The 21,033-nt window shown below is 39.6% G+C and overlaps 1 protein-coding gene across 2 annotated transcripts in view; it reads right to left on the bottom strand.

Moving 5' to 3' along the window:
* LOC133229971 (craniofacial development protein 1) overlaps positions 1-19,585 on the bottom strand; it is a 103,919-nt gene extending 84,334 nt beyond the window's left edge. Inside the window, exons 1-5 of one of the 2 annotated variants that reach the window (XM_061386794.1) lie at positions 19,371-19,582; positions 15,051-15,168; positions 12,883-13,099; positions 12,459-12,583; positions 4-123 (exon numbers count right to left, since the gene is read on the bottom strand). In XM_061386794.1, coding sequence (XP_061242778.1) covers positions 4-123; positions 12,459-12,583; positions 12,883-13,099; positions 15,051-15,168; positions 19,371-19,434 — 644 coding nt within the window. In that variant the 5' untranslated portion in view covers positions 19,435-19,582. Of the gene's footprint in view, positions 1-3; positions 124-12,458; positions 12,584-12,882; positions 13,100-15,050; positions 15,169-19,370 lie in introns of both variants that reach the window. The other variant, XM_061386795.1, reaches the window with a different exon arrangement.
* Between the last annotated feature and the right edge of the window lie 1,448 nt (positions 19,586-21,033).

Below are 21,033 nucleotides of genomic sequence, written 5' to 3' on the forward strand. Positions count from 1 at the left end.
CACCCTGACCCGGCAGGAAGTGATGGCACTGCTGGAGGGACGTTAGACTGGGGTTTTTCCTTCTCATTTTGCTTGAAGAAGGATTTGGCTTCTTTAGATGTGGCATCCACTTCCTTAATCACCCTGTACCAAGGGAAGACACCAAGTTTACAAGTGGAAGAAAAGGAGAGAAACAAAATCTAATAAAAAAGGCATAAAGAACCAAGGAAAAAATCACTGGGCTTTCTGTAAACTCTGGCTGCTGAGCGTTATGGTTAAAATTTACTTCAACAGTTCTAGACAGACATTAGCCCTTATTAATTCAAAAAAGGAAACAGCAGCAGATGGAAGTCTGCTGTCTCTCAAACCCCCTCCATTACTTCTGTCACATGACCGTCACCCTGAATCAGAGCCCACGTGAGATCACCAAGGTGAAGACTGAAGGGCTCTCCCACTGCACCTCACGTGCACATTAGTGCTCACGCTTAAGTCAAAGTGGGAACAGGGACGTGGAGTAACTGGGAGAAACACACTGGCATTATTTCAGGAGAAAAGCAACAGTATAAGCAATTGGGATACTCTAAAGAAGCTCCTGTTCTGTACCTAAAACAACCCAAAGATGAAACAAAATTCCTTAAAACTAGCTACACAGATAGTGATTTAGGAGTGAAAGAAAGTTACCCAATTGAGAACCCTGTCCAATTTCAAATCTGAGAAAACTGCCCTCAATAAAACTGACTCCTAAAGGATCAAATGAATATATGAATTTGATGCCAGAAATTTCAGATAAAGAGGGGAAATGCCTTATGTCTGCCTTGGGGTTCCCAAAACGTCTGAGGAATTTTGTTTAACTGCGATCCGTCTGTTGGAGGGTCCAAGATTATGGTGTTATTCTGAGTGTTCAAACAGGTCATTCACAATAATGACAGACAAACCCTATATTCCAGATTTGCAAAGAACAGAAGTCCTTATCTTTTCTTTTTCCTTCTAGGCTTCTTGGGACTAGAACCAAATTTTCATATTAAGAACTATCTCACTCCTGCACCCGGTACTATTTCACCATCACAGGTAACACAAAATGAGAGTTTTACATTTAAGAACCTTTGGGGCTTCCCTGGTGGTCCAGTGGTTAGGGCTCCATGCTCTCAATGCAGGGGGCTGAACATTGATCCCTGGGCAGGGAACTGGATCCCACGTGCCACAGCTAAAAGATCTCACATCCTGCAACTGTGTGGATCACAACAAACTGTGGAAAATTATTAGATGGGAATACCAGATCACCTTACCTGTCTCCTGAGAAACCTGTACGCAGGTCAAGAAGCAACAGTTAGAACATGGAACAACGGATTGGTTCAAAACTGGGAAAGGAGTACATCAAGACTGTATACTGTCATCCTGCTTATTTAACTTATATGCAGAGTCTGTTTGTGTGCTCAGTTGCTCAGTCGTGTCTGACTCTTTGCAACCCACGTTGCCCGCCAGGCTACTCTATCCATGGGAATTCTCGAGGCAAGAATATTAGACTGGGCTGCCATGCCCTCCTCCAGGGGATCTTCCCAAACCAGGGATCAAACCCAGGTCTCCCACATTGGAGGTGGATCTTTTACCGTCTGAGCCACCAGGGAAATGTGAAATTCACGTTTCACCATGTGAAATGCCAGGCTGGATGAATCACAAGTGAAAATCAAGATTGCTGGGAGAAATATCAACAACCTTAGTTATGCAGATGATACGATCCTAATGGGGAAAATGAAGAGGAACTAAAGAGGCTCTTGATGAGGATGAAAGAGTACAGTGAAAAAGCTGGCTTGAAACTCAACATTAAGAAAAGTAAGATCATGGTATCTCGTCCAATACCTTCATGGCAAATGGAAAGGGAAAAAGTGGAAGCAATGACAGATTTTATCTTCTTGGGCTCCAAAAATCACTGCAGATGGTGACTGCAGCCATGAAATTAAAAGATGCTTGCTTCTTGGAAAGAAAGCTATAACAAACCTTGACAACATATTAAAAAGCAGAGCCATCATTGTGCCAACAAAGATCCATATAAGTGAAGGGATATGGTTTTCCCAACAGTCATGTAGGGATGTGAGAATTGGTCCATTAAGAAGGCTAAGCGCCAAAGAACTGCTGCTTTCGAACTGTGATACTGGAGAAGACTCTTGGAGAGTCCCTTGGACTGGAAGGAGATCAAACCAGTTTATCCAAAAGGAAGTCAACCATGAATATTCACTGGAAGGACTGATGCTGAACCTCCAAAACTTTAGCCACCTGATGCAAAGAGCTGACTCACTGGAAAAGACCCTGATGCTGGAAAAGACTGAAGGCAGGAGGAAAATTGGGCAACAGAGGATGAGATATTTAAATAGCATCACCGACTCAATGGACATGAATACGAGCAAACTCCAGGAGATAGTGGGGGACAGAGAAGCATGGAGTGCTGTAGTCCATGAGGTCTAAAAGAATCAGACTCAATTTAGCAACTGAACAACTGCTGTCCTAAGAAAATCTCTCCATAATACATCAAAGTCAAAAACAGAGGGAGAATCTATATGATAGATTAGACCATCATTCCCCAAATAAACACTCCTTCCCTGTTGACCAAGAAGATATTCCCCAACCCCCACAGATGATGAGCTTGGATATATGACTTCAGTGGTCAATGAGATGTTAACTGATTTGACAGGAAAAGAAGCTTTAAACGTATTTGTGCTTTTTCACTTGTCCCTTGAATTCCTCCCTTTAGCCATAAGAATATGCCTCAAGGAGCTGCTGGTCTAAGACAGTGGAAAAACACATGCTGCAAAAGTCTCAACCCAACCAGCAGCTTGGACACCAGCCTAGATGAACTGAACTCCAGATATCTAGAAACACATGTGTAACAAATAAATGGGTATTATTGTATACCACTTTTGAGGGGAATGGTCAGTAGCATTCCTGTACCAACAGCTAACACATTTACAATTCATGAGTAAGAACATGGATATCTAAGGAGCTAAGTTACTTTTTCTCATCTAGAGATTAAGTAGCAATGCTAGAGAGAATCTTTTAACTCTACTTTCCAAATACGGTTGCCATAAATTTCCCAGCTCCCATGTGGTCCAGAAACTGACACTACCCCAATGAAAAGTATGTCACCCCACTTGAAACCAAGTGGGCCTTTGTGGCTGCGTCAGCTCACGAGGTTCAGGGGAAAGGGCTCTTCTAAGACTTGCTGAGAAAAGTGATAGAGCTTCCAGGTGGCTGTCTCTTGGAACACACCTCTAAAACCCCATGTCACCACATAAAAAGTCTGTCTGCCTTGAAGCTACCATGCTGGAAAGAACACATGCGAATACCACAGGGAGAGAGAGATCTAAGGAGCCGTTCCAGACCCCAAGTGTTTGAGTCTTCCTGGCCCAGACACCAGACAAGGAAGTAAATAAGCTATCAAGATGGTCCCAGACCCAGCCACTAAGTACAACTGCAAGACAGGCTCTGCACGAGAACCATCTAGCTGAGCCCAGCCACCCCATAATTAAGAGAAATTATAATAAAACAATGGTCTTAAGTGGCTAAGTTTTGGTGTGATTCCTTACACTGTAATAGAAAAAAAAACAAAACAAAATAAACTTATGTCCAAACCTGAGAGTTGCAGAGTCTAAGAATACTGGCCTGGAAGGTTGCTTTAAATCTCCTTGCCCTGGGCAGAATCTGGGGAGACCTAAGATGGTTCATTAAGAGAAGTGGAATCTTTCACTTGGAAATGGTGGTCTGAACACATGCTCTACTTTCTACTTTCTACCAAAACCCTGCCAAATAGTGGTAATAAATTTACAAAAGCAGAACTACACAGTGATAAGAACAGGAATAATAAGAGAAAGATATCAATCAAACTTTTGAAGGTAGAAAGCAAACAGACAAGTCAGCAGGTGACCGAGGTGTGTGCTCTGCTCTCTCAAGCTGCAGCCATGTGGAATGGCCAATAAACACACCATATCTCCTACAAAGGTTCAGGAAATTGAGATACCAGGAACCTTTGAAGGTGGAAGAGAGGAGTGCGGTTAAAACCATCTGAATGTCTGTATCAGGAGCACCTAGGTCCCAGATTCCCTTCTCCACTGGGTGCCACAGGCTACTGACCCCAACCAATCCAGCAGAATCCATTACTTGGCAGAAAGATGAGAAACCACCAAAGTTCTAGATTCAAAGGGCAGGGCTGAAGTTTCAAGACTCATTCTCAAAACAGACAAATTAAATGAAAATGTATTTCCTCAGATTTCCCATGCCACAACAACCCCAAATGATACGTGTTTCCTATGTGTTCACATGCATGTGTCATTAGATGGAGCCGCTGCCTCACCTGTCCTGGACTTTGCAGCAGTAAGAAACAAACGTGTGTTATGCTACTGGCGTCCTGGGTTTATTTGTTACCCCAGCAGAGCCAAGTCTAGCCTTACTATTACATCAATTTAACCGACAGCAATTTCAGAATAAGAGAAAATATGGAAGGTTATCAACAAAAAGGAAAATTTCCTAGAAGGATGAGTTTCCATAAAATGGCTGCTCCAAAGAACAGCTGACCCAGCAATTCACTTTATTTCTTTATTTAAAATAAATATTTTGACCGCACCAGGCACCTTATAGGATCTCTGTTCCCCATCCAGAGATTGAATGCAGGACACAGCAGGGACAGCCTCACATCCTAACCACTAGGCTGCCAGGGAACTCTCATGACCCCACAATGTAAAAAGTTCCACATCAAGGCACAGCATTATGAAAGTTCAGCAGGCTAGTGATGAGAGAAGATACAAATCATGTGCCCCCAAATTACAGGGAAAGTAAAAGAAGCCTTTATGCAAAGTATGCTTTGTTTTCTTATTTTACCACAATATGAACAATATGTTTCTGCCAGCAATTTAAGACATCTGAGTGGACATTATCTAAAAAAGCAACCTAGATGCAGGCCCTGTGTTACATGTGAGACAGAAAAAGATGTAACATGGTCTCTGCCTTGACTGGCTCACAGTCTATTGGGATAGCCAATCACGAAAACACGTCATAACAAAATGTGATATATGGTAAGTGCCATAAAGCAAGCAAAGAAAAAAGGATAAGCTGTGGGGAAAAAAGTATAAGGAAAAAGTATCTCTATAAATTTATTACTGTCAAAGTCTTATTCATATTCACTAGGGAAAAAAGTTCTATAAACTGGAATATTTCTCAGGGACTCTGGTAAAGGACACAAAGGAATAACAAGCAGACTACTGTACACTGAGGCTATGTCTAGAAGAACTCCAGTTTTAAGAAGCAATGAGAAGAGATTTGCAGGATTCCCTGGAGGCCCAGGGGTTAGGATTCAGTGCTCTCACTGTCAAGGCCTGAGGTCAGTTCCTGTTCAAGAAACTAAGAGCCCGCGATCCATGGGGGCAGCCAGAAAAAAAAAAAAGAAGGGTGGGGGGAGCTATCAAAATATCTTCAAGTAAGAGAATAGTTAAATTATAGACCACTTCTAATATACAAGAGGGATCGCTGTCAGGAAAAGGCCCACCAATACCAACAGCTAATTCAAGTGCTATCAGCAGAAATTCCATCTTAACTTCATTTTCACTTAATCAGAACTTCCTGAAAAGTCTTTATTTAGCAGAAACTTTCCATGACTGGCTTCTTCCAAAAGGTGAATCATTTAGGAAAGTCTGAGGTAACTGGCTCAGCTGGTTATATGATAAGGAAGGGTAAAAAAAATCACTATTTTTCCTCATTCCCAGTGTTAATGAGCTACACATTTTTCAAGTGGAGAAAAACTGAAACAAAATGGTAAAAACTCAAAATTTAGCATTTAAAACATATTAGGAAAAAACTAAACACTAATCTTTGCTAACACTACCTTATGCTTATACTTATAAATTCTTCCCAGTCATTATAGCTCTTTCTCACATTTTTCTAAGATGTAGTAATGCTCTTAATTGATACAAAGACAGAAAGAGCAGAATAATGACATCAGGAGATTAAAAGATATGCTCAAATCCATTTACCAAGTTTGCATCAATTAAAATTCAGGCCCTCCAAATTCTTACATAATGTTCTTTATAATACATAAATTTAACTATAAATACTTTAAGTTTAAAAAAATGCTGCCAACATGCCAATTATTATCAGAATTTTTGTTTAGGAGGAAAAAATTCCAGAGAACTTTCCCTTAGCATGTTATATGTCTCTGCAATATATATGTTTAAACAAATAAGCATATATACTACCTTTAATATAAAATATATATATATGTGAGTATGTATATTTATTGGGAAAAAAAACTGTTTCCTTATTCATATTTGTTTCTTTGATAAACACTGGGCTGCCCTCTTCTGATAAATGACAGAAACAGCAGGCTCCCTGGATACTCATCCAGTATTTAAAATCATGATGCATTTGCTTAAAAAATGAAATAGGGGAAAAAAAATTTTTTTAAGAAAATTTGTGTCAACTATATTTATAAGTATTAATAAATCCACAAAATTTAATTTGATTAGGAAATTTAATGATTTTTCATAACAACAGTTATTCACCAGCTTTTCTTACTCTGTCAAGTCAATGGTAGAGTTATAATAAATCTTTCTCAGATATCCTGTATGACACGTGGGAAACAATGCAAGCCAAGAAAGATTTCCAAAAATTTAAAACCTATATTCCTAATGATATATTAAATTTTCTGTATTTTTTGTAGGACTTCCAAACTTTAGAGGCTCACCATCAGTGTTCTACTACCCTCTGCTGGACAACTCAATAGTTCCCAGTGGATTTCTGGCAGCAAAATACATTCTTAATTCACATCAAGATTTATTTAATGGATCCCAAAAAGGATTATGGCTTCCCTGGTGGCTCAGAGGTTAAAGCGTCTGCCTGCAATGTGGGAGACCTAGGTTCGATCCCTGGGTCGGGAAGATCCCCTGGAGAAGGAAATGGCAACCCACTCCAGTATTCTTGTCCGGAGAATCCCATGGACGGAGGAGCCTGGTGGGCTACAGTTCCACAGGGTCGCAAAGAGTCGGACGTGACTGAGTGACTTCACTTTCACTTTCAAAAAGGATTATGAGGGAAAAGACTATCTCTGTAATGGAGAATCCCTACAGATATCACCTAAGCGGTCTAACTCATCAGCACCAGTGCTGGGTGGTAATGATATGATGCGCTGAGGAGGATAAACCATCATCAGTGTAGTATTTTTGTCTAAAGTGATTAACATGAAGCTAACCATGCAGTAACAATGCACCCACCGAAACTGAGAGACATCCTGCCACACAGATGGGCTCTTAACACTAAATGCAGAGGGTAATCCTGGACTGGATTTGGGACTGGGCAAGAAATACAGGTATTAAGAACATTTGGAATAACTATGCAAAGATCTGACTAGAATTGTACATACAGCTACCAAAAACGTGAGCTGCAAACTACCTAACAAAAGATAGGTACAAAAATTTTGAGTATTTAAAAAGTCGCCTAGAAATTTGATAGTGTCACAATACTCAAGATATGAATGATGAACTCACAGCCTTAAACAGAACATATACCAATTATTGCAAAGTACTCACATGTGATATTACTGTATTAGTCATGTGCAGTTAGACCATACTACAGTGAGAAAGTTTAGGGTTATTTTCCCAATTAAAACCCCAAAATGTGATAAAATGTAAGCATTTCTCTTTACAACTTGTTATTTTTATAATCATTTTAATTTTTAATCATGTGACTTTAAAATTCATTTTTTAATAACTAAGAAAGTAAAACTGTTATTATTTTTTAATCCTAATTTGCTGATGGCAAAAAAATCCCCACACTGTATGTCTCTGTAAAAAAAAAAAAAACTTTTTTTTTAAATATCTTTTCTGAATGCAGCAGAAGTAATAAACCACGTGATGATAACAGAAGTGACTTCAAAGAAATGAAGGGCAACTGAGGGGAAGCTGATTTTACTCCATGAGCCCTCACACACTGGGCTTGGTTTTTGATCATACAGGGCTAAAACCACGGTGAGTTCTTTGCAGACATGTTTTAGCTAGTAAAGCAAGCAGCATTTACATATAAAACATGAAGAAATAAACTCAAAATCAAAAGAATTATTTGGAAGAAACACTACTAAATTCAAAAGTCAATAGAAACAGATACAAAATTCCATTCATTAGCATTGTGGCCAAAAGGGAAAGAAGTACTTTCTGTTGCTAAACTAAACAGAATAAACCATTTCCAGGACATTAGTAAAAGACCATATCAATGATGTTTGCTTGGAAATCTTGGTGAATCCGTGACAAAGAAGGTAGTTCAGTTTAACTTTCCAATGACACCATGGCTTGAGGTATTTGGGATCTAGCTTATGATAAACTATGACAAAGTTAGCAAAGTGTTTCTTCAATGCAATTTGAAGAATGACAAATTACTGCTGATATGAAAATTATTTTAATATTTGTGATTTAAACATGAGGGTGATATTAAAAAGTCTTTTTTTAAAATCAGTTTCTTGTTAACAAACATTAACTGACAGTGATCTGTATAATAAAAGTAGGATCACATGACAACAGATGAGATTCGAAGTGTAAGTGTTTGCAAGAGTAAGTTCCAATGACACAGCTGCAGGACAGGGCAACAGTTTAGATTAAGGGGACTGTGCTAGAACATAAATCAACACACTGCTTCCTTCGCTGAGAAGAATCTTAATACAAAACAAAAAACCCCACTATTCTGAGCACAGTAGGAAAACCTGTGAATCATGTAAAGCTAATGCATTAAATTTAAAAGACTATATTTGATAAACTGAAAGCTGATCATAAATGTGGATATATTATATATGCTGAGGTACAATGGTTATGAAGAAAGTGCCGTAAGAATGAACTACAGAAAAAATTTAGTGCTTCTAAAAGAGAAACAATAAACATATGGTCCCCAGTTCTAAAGATCTCAATTAAATAGTAAAACATGCTTATCTGTCTGCTTTGGTTTTTTTAGGCTTTGTTTTGTTTTTTTTTGAGGGTTGGGGGGTTGTGGCAGGAACCTTGAAGGATCTTAAGTTTCTTGACCAGGAATTGAACCTGGGCCCTCAGCCATGAAAACACAGAGTCCTAATCATTTGATCATTAGGGAATTCCCAGTTTGGTGTTTTCAACAATCTTAGTACTTTCATACAGGGATGAGACTGAACATATTTTTCAGAAGCAAATAAACAATAAGAGCAAAAGTGAAAAATAAAAGCCTGAAGAACAGTCCCTACAAATTAACATGTTTGATAGAATATTTTGAATTGTACTTTCCATAAAAAAGAAATCCACACATAGAGAATTCATGCATCCAGAATTCCTTTTTCCCACTGAAATATAACTTAAATTTAATTATAAAAAAATTTAATTATAACTTGACAGGATAAATGACTGGAACTGACTACTGATGAAGCATGGAAGATGAAATCGGAAAACACAGTTATTACTAATCATTTCATGATTACTAAATCAAATCATTACTCTCTATGCCTTAAACTTATATAGTGCTGTATATCAATTATTTCCTCAATAAAACTGCAAGAAAAAAAGTTATTAATGACTTCATTTGAAAAAAGGAAAAATGAAAATCCTGAACTTAATGAGACTGCCTTAAAATCCACACGTCCATCTCCATTAACTTTACATTATTGCAGATTATTATTTAAACTATCTGCAGTGAAGGACTTTGACATAAAATTTTCAACCTGTTGCAGAACAGTATTATTGTAAAACACAATCAAAAGAAATTATTAGAAAAATAAATGTAACCAATACAATATTGTAAAGTTAAAAAATTAAATTAAATTAAAAAAATAATAAATTTAAAAGATACAACACAGCCTTTTGAGATGGATTTCTTTATGATGAATATTATTTTTTAAAAAATTAAAAAGAAGACAAGGAAGAACACCAACACAGAAACAGTAATTTACAAATACATTATCCTCTAGGAGTAGGGCTGTCACCAATCCCACTTAGACTAGATAATTAACGAGAAATAAGCTATTCTGACACATTAAAAACTGCAAAAATTAATATAAACAGTACTTTTTCAAAGTATGTGTCTAGATGTTAAGTATTAAGAACCGATACTCTACTCTTAGTTTCTTGTTTCAATTATATAATTAAAGTGGATTCCTTTCATCAATCACTTACACTCACATTTTCAATGACCAATATGTAGAGTTACTGGGAATTCCCTGGGGGTCCAGCGGTTAGGACTCAGCACTTTTGGCACTGAGGTCGGGGTTTCAACCCCTTGTCCAGGAACTGAGATCTCACAAGTTTTTTGGGGGTACAGCCAAGGGGAAAAAAAAAAAGAGTACAGTTGTATAACTGTTTTCCTTTTCTTATTTATGTTCATTTTGATTGTATATACTGAAATGTAACTTTATATCTGCATGTTAAATCTCATTGTTAAAAGTGTGAGCTTGCATTTTGTATCTTTTTAACATACTTTTCTAATAATTCCTTTTTTGTGTTTTAGGAAAGTACTGGTTTGCAACAGGCTGAATATTTAAAATCAGGATCCTTCACTAGAGTGAGTTGAGAGAATAATCTGTATTAATGTGAAATCTACTGGATGTGAGAGTTACACTGAGTCACCATGGAAAATATCTTTGTTCTCAGGAAACAGGAATGAAGTATTTAAGAGTGAAGTGTCATGAGACCTACAATTCTTAAAAGGTTCAGCCAAAATAAAAAGAGAGAAATACAGATACAGATGGTGGAGAAAGAGGCAAAACATTTACAGGTGGTGAATCAGTATGACAGGCATATGGATGTTCATTGTAATACTATTCTTAGAACACTTTTGTAAGTGTAAATTTTTTGAGAAGAAAAAAGGAGGAAAAAAAATAAAAAATAACACAAAAAGAGTGAAAATATCTATGTACGTGTGCTGAGCACTCAAGTCGCTTCAGTCGTATCCGACTCTTTGTGACCCCATGGACTGTAGCCTGCCAGGATCATCTGGTCCATCGGATTCTCCAGGCCAAAATAATGGAGTGGGTTGCCTTGCCCTTCTCCAGGAAATATACATATGTGTAACTTAATTCATAGCAGAAAGTAACACAACATTGTAAATCAACTGTATTCCAATTAAAAAAATAGCCACAACCACCATCAACAAAAAAATAATAAAAGTTTTCCTTCACATCATTTATAAAACAATGCCAAAACTTTTTCCAAGATATATTTTCATTAAATGAAACAACTGTTGGAAATTAGATATTATTTGTTTTTAAGAACATCAACTTTAAGGAAAATAACATTACTGATTGGCAGGCAATTCATTTGTTCTCCTCTAGCTCTAAATTCGGAGAAGGCAATGGCACCCCACTCCAGTACTTTTGCCTGGAAAATCCCACATACAGAGGAGCCTGGTAGGCTGCAGTCCATGGGGTCGCTAGAGTAGGACACGACTGAGCGACTTCCCTTTCACTTTTCACTTTCATGCATTGGAGAAGGAAACGGCAACCCACTCCGGTGCTCTTGCCTGGAGAATCCCAGGGACGGGGAAGCCTGGTGGGCTGCCGTCTATGGGGTTGCACAGAGTCGGACACGACTGACGTGACTTAGCAGCAGCAGCAGCAGCAGCAGCTCTAAATTACAAATCCACTGTTTTCATATTAAATTTTTTAAAAATAGGAAAGAGGAAAATTCTAGGCATGTGGCTCTCATCCAAAACAACCCAAGTATTAAGCCTGTACTGTTTTGCTAAACTAGTAACAAATCTATGAATCAATTGAAAAAAATAATAGAGATGAGGAAACAGCATCAGAATCAAACTTCTCTCCTAGTACTTTAAACTGTCAGCGGATTTCAAACGTTTTATTGGGGCTTATACTTCAAAGTCAGGGAAAGTACTGAAGGGAGAAAGAGCCCAGACGCAAAGTACGGCGGTGAGTAAGTGGAAGCAAACAGTTAGCGCTCACAGTTGGTTGTTTCTGTTCAGCCAACCACTGCATGCTGCCCCAAAACTACATTACCACACATGAAAGGACATTCTCCTGCTCCCTGATGATTAATGGAGCCACTGTTTTCCTTGAGTTCAAATATAACTCATCCAAAATATTAAGATAGGTTGGAAAGAGGACAGATGTCTAACATCATTTAGAAAGATGTTCCTTTTTAGGGGCTTGCCTCCCTGGTAGTCCCGAGGTTGAGAATCACCGTGCAATGCAAGGGACACCGGTCTGATCCCTGATCTAGAAGGATTCCACATGCCTAGGGGCAGCTAAGCCTGTGCATCACAACCAATGAGCCCGCACCTAGAGCCCACGCTGCACAACCGGAGACGCCACAGTGAGAAGCCCGAGCACCGCAGAGAGAAAGCTCACACGCAGCAACGAAGACCCAGCGCGGCAAAAAATACATAGAATATACATTAAAAGAAAAATGTTTCTTTTAAAAAGAACTAATTTTGGGGAAAAAAAAAAAAAGAACTAAGTTTGAAGTTTGTGAATGTCATCTTACCTGACTTCTTCACCAGCAAAATCAAACACCTTTGTAATTTTAACTTTTTCTGTTTCTTTAGGTTTCTCTAGCCTTTCTGCTTTGACCAAATGACTTGAACTTGTCTCTTCAGTCTCCTCTCCTGTCTATGAAAAAAGAAGTGTAATAAATTTCACATTAGGATGAAAACTAAAAGATCCACCCAAATATATTGTTCCCGGATAGTCTCAACACGTGTTTCATCTCTAAACACTTAAATACTCACTGAATTGATATGATTAGAAAAGCTTATGTTTTCTCCCACAGGGAATGCTTTGCTTTTCACTTAGTAGAGTTACTATTAAAAAGCAGCTAATCAGATTTCTGCTGTAAGTCTCAAATCTCGGTTTGTAAATTTTCTGGGAAATTTCCAAGAAGCAGTCATCCTATTCACCAGTTAACTTACTTTAACGTGTGTACTTGGGGGCACTTTTGATTTCGGGCCTACATCATTCAGGAAGCTGGCCCACAGTTCATCCTCCTTCTTTTTCCTGGCATCCTCTGACTCAACACCTTTTTGCTGCTCTGTTGCTGCATCTTCCTCCTCACTACTACTTCCTCCGGATTCCTTGTTGGCATCCTCTTCATCCTCTTCTAGTGAGAGGCCACCTTGTTTTCTCTTCCTAGTCACCAACAGTAAGAAGGAAGAAGAAAGATAAGACAAACAGGCAAAATAATTTCAGTTATTCTTTCCTAAATTCCAAACATGTTGGAAACTTCAAAAAACTTTTAAATAGGGACGACTGATTTAAAGGACTACTTACCTCACAGTGTGACATGGTGAGTGGGAGAGGTTAAGCTGAGATTTTGTGGAAGAAAAAAAGAACTGAGCTCTCAGAGTTACCATTTACCAAAAACACTTAGAATTAAAATCTACTCTTCTACTTCTGAATTAGGACTAGCTATTCTCACCAAGAAAACACCGAAAATCACCTCAATCTAAAAGAGGGCTCTAAGAATATATATATGCCAGATACTTTTAAAAGTCACTCCATTTGGAGAACAGATATTGAAGAGAGCCTCAGATTTAGTCACATTGTTTCTTTCTAGAATTCTGAGGGAACAGGGAGTAGAGAATCCATGTTTCTTCCAACTTTCTGAAGACAGGAAAGCTGGAATACAGAAAAACTCAAGGACAAAAGAATTGAGCCAAGACTTAAAAGAGCAAATTGTTTCCTAAGACTATTCTGACTTCAAGTGAATCATCTAATACTCAAAATTCTTCTACAATCTGCTTTTTGCTTCAATGCCCAGGAAGACAGAAACACCAATCAAAAAGAATAAAAGACTTCTATTGAAGGACTCCCTTATCTGAGTTAAGTAACTTGTGAGAACTTTCATACTTTTTTGTTGGGAGTGCAATTTAGTACCAGGCTTAGAGAAGGTAATTTGCCTATACCAATATATATATATATATATTTTACTACATATAACCCTGGGTCAAACAATTCTACTTCTCCATGATCTGATTTATAAATATACAAGGGTACAAAGACAAAGAATATTCATTGTAGTCTTATTTGCTGTAGTAAAGATAAGGACAATCTAAAGGTCTCTCAAGGAATGTTTAAACAGAGTAGAGTCTATCCATAAAATGTAACACAATGCAGTTACCAAAAAGAAAAAGGTACAGCTAAATGTACTGCTGTAGCATCATCGCCAAGGTGTGAAATAAGGAAAGTGAAAAAAGATACGCAGACTACGCTACTATTCATACTTTTTTTTAGAGTAGGAGGTACAGGGTATTCTCTACTGGTTCACTGTTAGGACTCCCGCTTCTACTGCAGAGAGCATGAATCCAATCCCTGGTCAGGGAACTAAGATCTCACAAGTCGTGTGGCAAAAAAAATTTTAAAAAGTAGGAAATACAAAATACACACTTATATATATACACAGAATGAGGGGCTTCCCAGGTGGCTCAGTGGTAAAGAATCGCCTGCCAGTGCAGGAGACACAGGAGACTGGAATGCAATCCCTGGGTCAATAAAGATTCCCCTGGAGGAGGAAATGGCAAACCCACTCCAGTACTTTTGCCTGGAAAATTCCAGACAGAAGAGCCTAGCAGATTACAGTCCATGGGGTTGCAAGGAGTTGGACATGACTTAGCGACTGAACATGGCACGGACAGAGAATTATTTTTGGCAATGTAATTCTTCTGAGACAAAGCAACAAGAAATAGGAATGGGATACATATTTTTTCTAGTAATTGAGCTTTTCTTTTCTCTTTCTGGCAAACCAGTAGCTTGTAGAGTCTTAGTTCCCCAACCAGGGACTGAATCGGGCCCTGGCACTGGATGCATAGAGTCCTAACCCCTGGACCACCAGGGGGTACCCCAGTTTTGCATTTTAAATCAGGTGCACATATTACCTATTGATTTTTTTTAATTAAAGTTCAAAAATTATTAGAGCTTACCAGAGAATAAGAATTTAATCCTAAAAGGTCACTAAATATTTCCCTCAATGAGAAAAAGGTTCGAGACTGGCAGCAAGAAATCTGTCATCAGACCAATGCCAGCAATCTGGATGGCTGTGTCAACAGCCCCTGACTTCTAAGGGCCTTGAGGGCAGCATCACCTGGCCAGAACGCTCTCAGCCTTTCTTTTTGTCCCTTTGGTTTTCTGTGTCTCCTCTTCACCATCCACTTCATCTTCCTTCACTAATTCATTTATATCATCTTCACTATACTCTCCACCTGAAATAACATAACACGGTGGTCAGACAGACAGGAATAAAGGTTTTCACATGGAGATGGCACATTTTCATTATGAAAAACTAGTACTTTCCTTTGTTCTTCACCAGACTAAAATATTTTCTGAGAGCTGTCCTCCCTGTTCCTGAAGACTAGGATAAGTTCGCCTACTCCAGGCCTCCAGGAGAGTCCATTAACTCACTCTACTTATATTTGCAATTTCTGCTATGCTCCACCCACCATGAGGACATGGATCAGCATGTCTTTACAACTATATGCTGAATGAACAGAAATTCCAAGTCTACTACTGTCACTTTTCAAAGAAGAAATTGATGTTTTTACCTCATCATGGATATCTTTCAAAAGTAACCAAAAGTATCTTCTCTTATCAATAACAGAGGTTTAGAAAGAGGCTTAAAAACTTCAGGTTAGACAGAAAAAACAAATATGTCAATTTCCCATCTTCAGACACTGACATTCAGGGTCCCCAACAAAAGTGCTCCTTGGATGACTAGTCTGATCACTTTCTGTGGGTAGCAGTCAACAAATCCTGTACACAAAGAGATTCAATCAATTTTTTTCTTTTTTATTTCACATAAGCTTTACTGCAAGTGTAACATACCAAAAAGCACACAAGCTAATGCACAGGTCACTGAAATTATGCAAACTGAACACTCCTGTTTAACTAGACCCAACTGAAGAAGCAGAACATGAACAGCTTTGCAGAAGTCCCTTGTGCCCTACTGCAATCACTAGCTACCAGCCACATCCCCCAAAGAACCATTATCCTGAACTCTAATGAAACAGATTAGTTTTATCTGTTTTTGAGCCTTAAGCAGACGCCTACAATATGAACTCTTGCATCCTGCTTCTTTCACTCAACATTTTATTTGTAAGTCACCTTGCCTGGAAAATTCCAAGGACGGAGGCTACAGTACATGGGGTCGCAAAGAGTCAGACACGACTGAGCAACTAACTCTTTTATTTCACTTTGTATGGAGGTATAGCTTATTCATTGTCATCCCTAAATATTATTTCATTATATGACTATACCACAAGTTATTTACCCATTCCTGTATCGATGGATATTTGGTTTGGGGCCATTACAAAGAGTGGTATTCTGAACATTCCTCCAGATCCACTTAATTATTAAAGGTTTAATGTACAGTGAACTAGGACCGCCAAACAACTGAGGAAAGTCTCTAATATCAAGGCAAGACTAAAAACAGAAAGGAATTCAGAGGAAACAAAACTAGGGAAAAAAACTTTTATAATTAATATCCATATAGTAATAAGATACTTGCACTCACAAAACAAGAACATGATGCTATTTAAAAGTTTTTGAACAACAAAGAGAGTTATTAAAAATTAAAAATATTCAAGGGTCACATCTTGATGCCCAATACTGGTGATGAGGACAACAAGAAAATAAAGTACATGCCGCACCATGGCTTCGGAAGTTCCTGGTCTACAATGTCAAAGAGCTTGAAGTACTGCTGATGTGCAACAAATCTTACTGTGCTGACTGCACCCAACATCTACAAGAAAGCCAGAGTCATGGTGGAAAGAGGGCCATCCAAGTCACCAATGCCAGGCCATACAGAAAAGAAAACACACAGACGGCTTGTGTACACACTGTATTTGTGTTAATAAAAGCCATAAAACATAGAAAAAAATATGGAAAGAGAAAATACTCAACAGAAGAGGAGGATGTTAAAATACTGAAATATTCACATAGAGAAAAAAAAATCAGTGTTAGAAAATAGAGGATCAAAATGGAAGAAAAGAGAGTTCCAGTCAACATAAGAGTGAAAAGTGAAAGTTGCTCTGCTGCTGCTGCTGCTGCTGCTGCTGCTAAGTCGCTTCAGTCATGTCCAACTCTTTGTGACCCCATGGACTATACAGTCCATGGAATTCTCCAGGCCACAATACTGGAGTGGGTAGCCTTTCCCTTCTCCAGGTGACCTTCCCATCCCAGGGACTGAACCCAGGTCTCCCACGTTGCAGGTGGATTCTTTACCAGCTGAGCCACCAGGGAAGCCCAACATAAGAGTAAATATACAATGATTCCAAAAAAATAAAATGGAGAAAACGGTCCCCTTCCCAAATTTAAAAAGTTCCATAAGGCCAAGACCAATGGATGAAAACAGACTCATACTAAGGTACAGTTTATCACTGTGAAGTATCAGAAAATATCAGGAACAAAGATTCTATGAGCTTCCAGAGACAAACAAATTTTATGGAAATGAGTAAAAACTAGCAACAAGAGACTTCTTAAAATAATGGAGAAATGCCTTCAAAATTCAGATAGAAAACTACTGTAGAATACAGAGCTCCATACCAAACTATTAATCATGCCTGAGGGCCACCTACTTATTTTTAGATAGTCATGGTCTCACACAAAAAAAGTTTCTATCATCCATCTTTCTTCAATAAGCTATTTGAGGATTTACTCTCATTTTGGTGGAAGACACCAAGAATGAAGACATCACGGGACCCAAGAAACAAAGAATCCAAAAGAAAAGGGAGACAAAAGGAACATCCAGAGTGGTGGTCAGGATGGAAGATTTTAAGTGTAAAAATGGTAAAGCCAAGTCAAATCCGAGCAGGTCAGAAGACAGAGAGGGACTTCAAAAAAGTGAATGATTATTTAATATATCAAAATGTCTTGAAAGATGATTTAGACAATTTTAAGAGTTTAGGATCAAATCAGTATTAAGTACACAGATGACTAAACAACAACAAAATGGCAATTATTCATTCCAAAGAAATCTAGTTCAAGAAAAGCAATAACTATATACAACATGACTCAGCCAAGAACCTGGTGTCCACAAAGTCATTACAAAAAAGGAATCAATACCAGTCTAATCCAAATTAGACATAGGAACATTGGCAGGCTGGGGATTTGGGAAGGGTCTGAAGTTGAAAAAGTCTATGTTTTGGCAGTGAGGAGAAAGACTCAAAAGGGTATTAAAAGAAGACCTAACATGGATCAGTTAAGTCAACAAACAATGCAAATACCAAATTTTAAAAGAAAGCAGTCTCTTCTAGAGAGAACTGACAGGGATAATAGGTGATGGAAAAGGTTCAGATTCAAAGTATTTCATTAATACTTGACTATTTTTAAGCATACCCATGCCATCTGTTTGGCTTCATCGGGGTTGAGACTGTAAAGAATCTGCCTGCAATGCAGGAGACCCGGGTTTGATCTCCTGGGGAAGGGAATGGCAACCTAATTCGGTATTCTTGTCTGGGGAATTCCAAGGACAGAGGAGCCTGGTGGGCTAAAATCCATAGGATCGCAAAGAAGCAGACACGACTGAGCGACTAACACGGTGCTTTTGATTAATATGAAAACTAGTTTTCAAATTATCACACTGGCCAATATCATAAGACCAATGTTGGTGGATAAGAACGGAACCTGGTAACCCAGTTGGGAAGCTATGGAGAGTCTTAGTGATAATGGAAGCTCAGTAAGAGCGAGATTACTGAGGGAGTGTTAGAAACGAACCTTCCACGTGGACTCAAACAGAACTGAATGATTATCTGGATCAAAAGAGTGAGAATAAGGTCAACTCCGACGGGTTTTTCGGTTTTGCTTTTACCTGAGCGATTGTACCAGCAGATACATCTAATGAGATGGGGGAGCCTGTGGAAAGCGCAGGATGGCGGACGGGTTAGGTCTGGGTGACATTTTAGCCCGCGTTTACACAAAAACTTTACAACTAAGGTCTGAAAAGACAGCAATGAGTGCAATCTTTGCTAAGAAGTAAAGGGCATCATTATGTTAACTTTTAAACAATCAGATCACTTCTGAGGACAGAAAGTGAAAAGCTTATATGTGGGACATGCCAGTTAGCAATTCCCTGGGGACGCAAGGTCTGCCTTTCAGAAGAGTTCAGGGTGGGTGAGAAAACGCGATGCCCAACGACCCGCAGCGTCTGAGTTCACTTGCAGGTTCCCGCCCTCCGAGGTGGGGTGGCGGTCCAATCCAGGCCACCAGGAGCCGCTGCGCAAAACGCCTCGGCGGACGCAACCAGGGCCACGCGGGTTGTGCAGAGCCGGCCGGCAGGCGAGGGCGCGGGGCGGGGCCGCCTGAGGCGAGCGCTGCCCGGCCACCGGGCCCACGCACAACGGGCAAAGCGCGCCTCACGTGAGCCGCTGGGCGGGGCGAGTCGCCTCTCGCCTCAGGCGGAGTCGCTCACCCGAGGGCACGTAGTCCTCGTCCTCCTCGGAGGTGGAGAAGTCTTCAGAGTCGAATTCCTCCATGTCGCTACCGCGCAGGGTCTACAGGAGCGAAGCAGCTGTGCCCAACGGCAAAGCTCTAGGGATAGAGAGTAGTGGTGCGAGACAGGAGGCAGTGGCTGGGGCGGACCCCCGCAGCGTGGAGCATGCGCAACGCCTGCTACGCGCACCCAATGCGACACTTCCGGGCCAGAGGCTCGGGCTTGCAGACGCGGGCTCGCTGCTGTGGCGAGGCATGCTGGGACGAGTAGTCTTCAGCGCTCCGCCGCTTCGCCTGAGAGGCTGTATCCTTGAAGCAAAATTTGTTTGCCTGTGGAAAGACGGCCGACCTTTGTTTAGTAGTTGACGTTTTTGAACTCGCTTACTTGTGAAAATTTACTGTCACCCCCAAAATCAAAAATTTCGGTGCTTTCTGGGTTTATTTGCGGACATGCGCAGAGAGAAAATTTTGAGTTAACCAGTGGTGGATCGTCGAGATTGGAAGCACATGATCCACTATATTACTTCAGCTCTAGAAGTGTAAATAAGTGTCGTATTCGCGGTCTATTTCTTGCCGCGGTTTTTCATCTTTGGGCTCTCTGTTAGAGATTTCGCTGTTTAAAACGACCCTGAGCATAGTGCTGGGGTGCTGCCTAATGTTCATAAGCACAAGAAGGCTGATGTACCTTATGGAGAAAAATACGTGTGTTAGATAAGCTTCGTTCAGGCATGAGCTGTAGTGCTCTTGGCCATGAGTTCAATCTTATTCAATCAACTATGCGGTACTTAAAGAAAAAGGAAATTCTTTGATCCGTACGTGTAGCTGCTCCGAAAAGTGCTAAAATGACATCCATAGTGAGCGAGGAAGCTGTGGAATAGATGGAAAAACGGCTCAGTTTGTGGATTCATGAGATGACAACTGATAAAAAAAGGTCTCGTGGACAGCCTTGTTGTGAAACTAAAAGCCTAAGAACCTCTCCACTAGTGCTGGAAGGCTTGCACATTTCAAAAGTCAGGATGGTATCTGTTGTGTTAACCTTGCAGGTGGGGCAAGTTTTGCAGATCTGGAAGCTGCGGAACTCAAACAATACTTGCTAATTGTTATACAGGAAGAGGATATATGAAAGAGCAGGTTTTCAACGCTTATGAAACTGGCTTATTTTACAGGGATGTTGTTAAAAGAACCTATATAATGTGAATAGCCTCCAGTGCCACTGACGTTAAATCATTCCAGGAATATGAAACCTTATTTTTGTGCACTAATGCTAAGCTCGACTTTAAGTGCAAACCCCTACTGGTATAGAGCTGCAAGTTCAGTTACTTAGAAGGAAAAGCATGAACCATACCTTATGTCAGTCTACCAGAAGTTGAATACTGTCTCCAGGGCAGAAACTTTTCCTTCAAGATTTTGTTGATTTTGCATAATGCCCCACTCCACTGCTGTAGGACACTCAAAAATCCCCACACCAAGGTACAAGTTCTTTTCATGCCCACAAATACTACCTCTCTCATCCAGCCCTTGTATCAGAGTTCTCTAGCTCAGTCCTGTCCAACTCTTTGCAACCTCATGGACTGCAGCATGCCAGACTTCTCTGTCCATCACCAACACCTAGGGCTTACCCAAACTCATGTCCATCCATTCAG

Source organism: Bos javanicus, chromosome 18 (genome assembly GCF_032452875.1).
Source record: "Bos javanicus breed banteng chromosome 18, ARS-OSU_banteng_1.0, whole genome shotgun sequence".
NCBI lineage: Eukaryota > Metazoa > Chordata > Mammalia > Artiodactyla > Bovidae > Bos > Bos javanicus.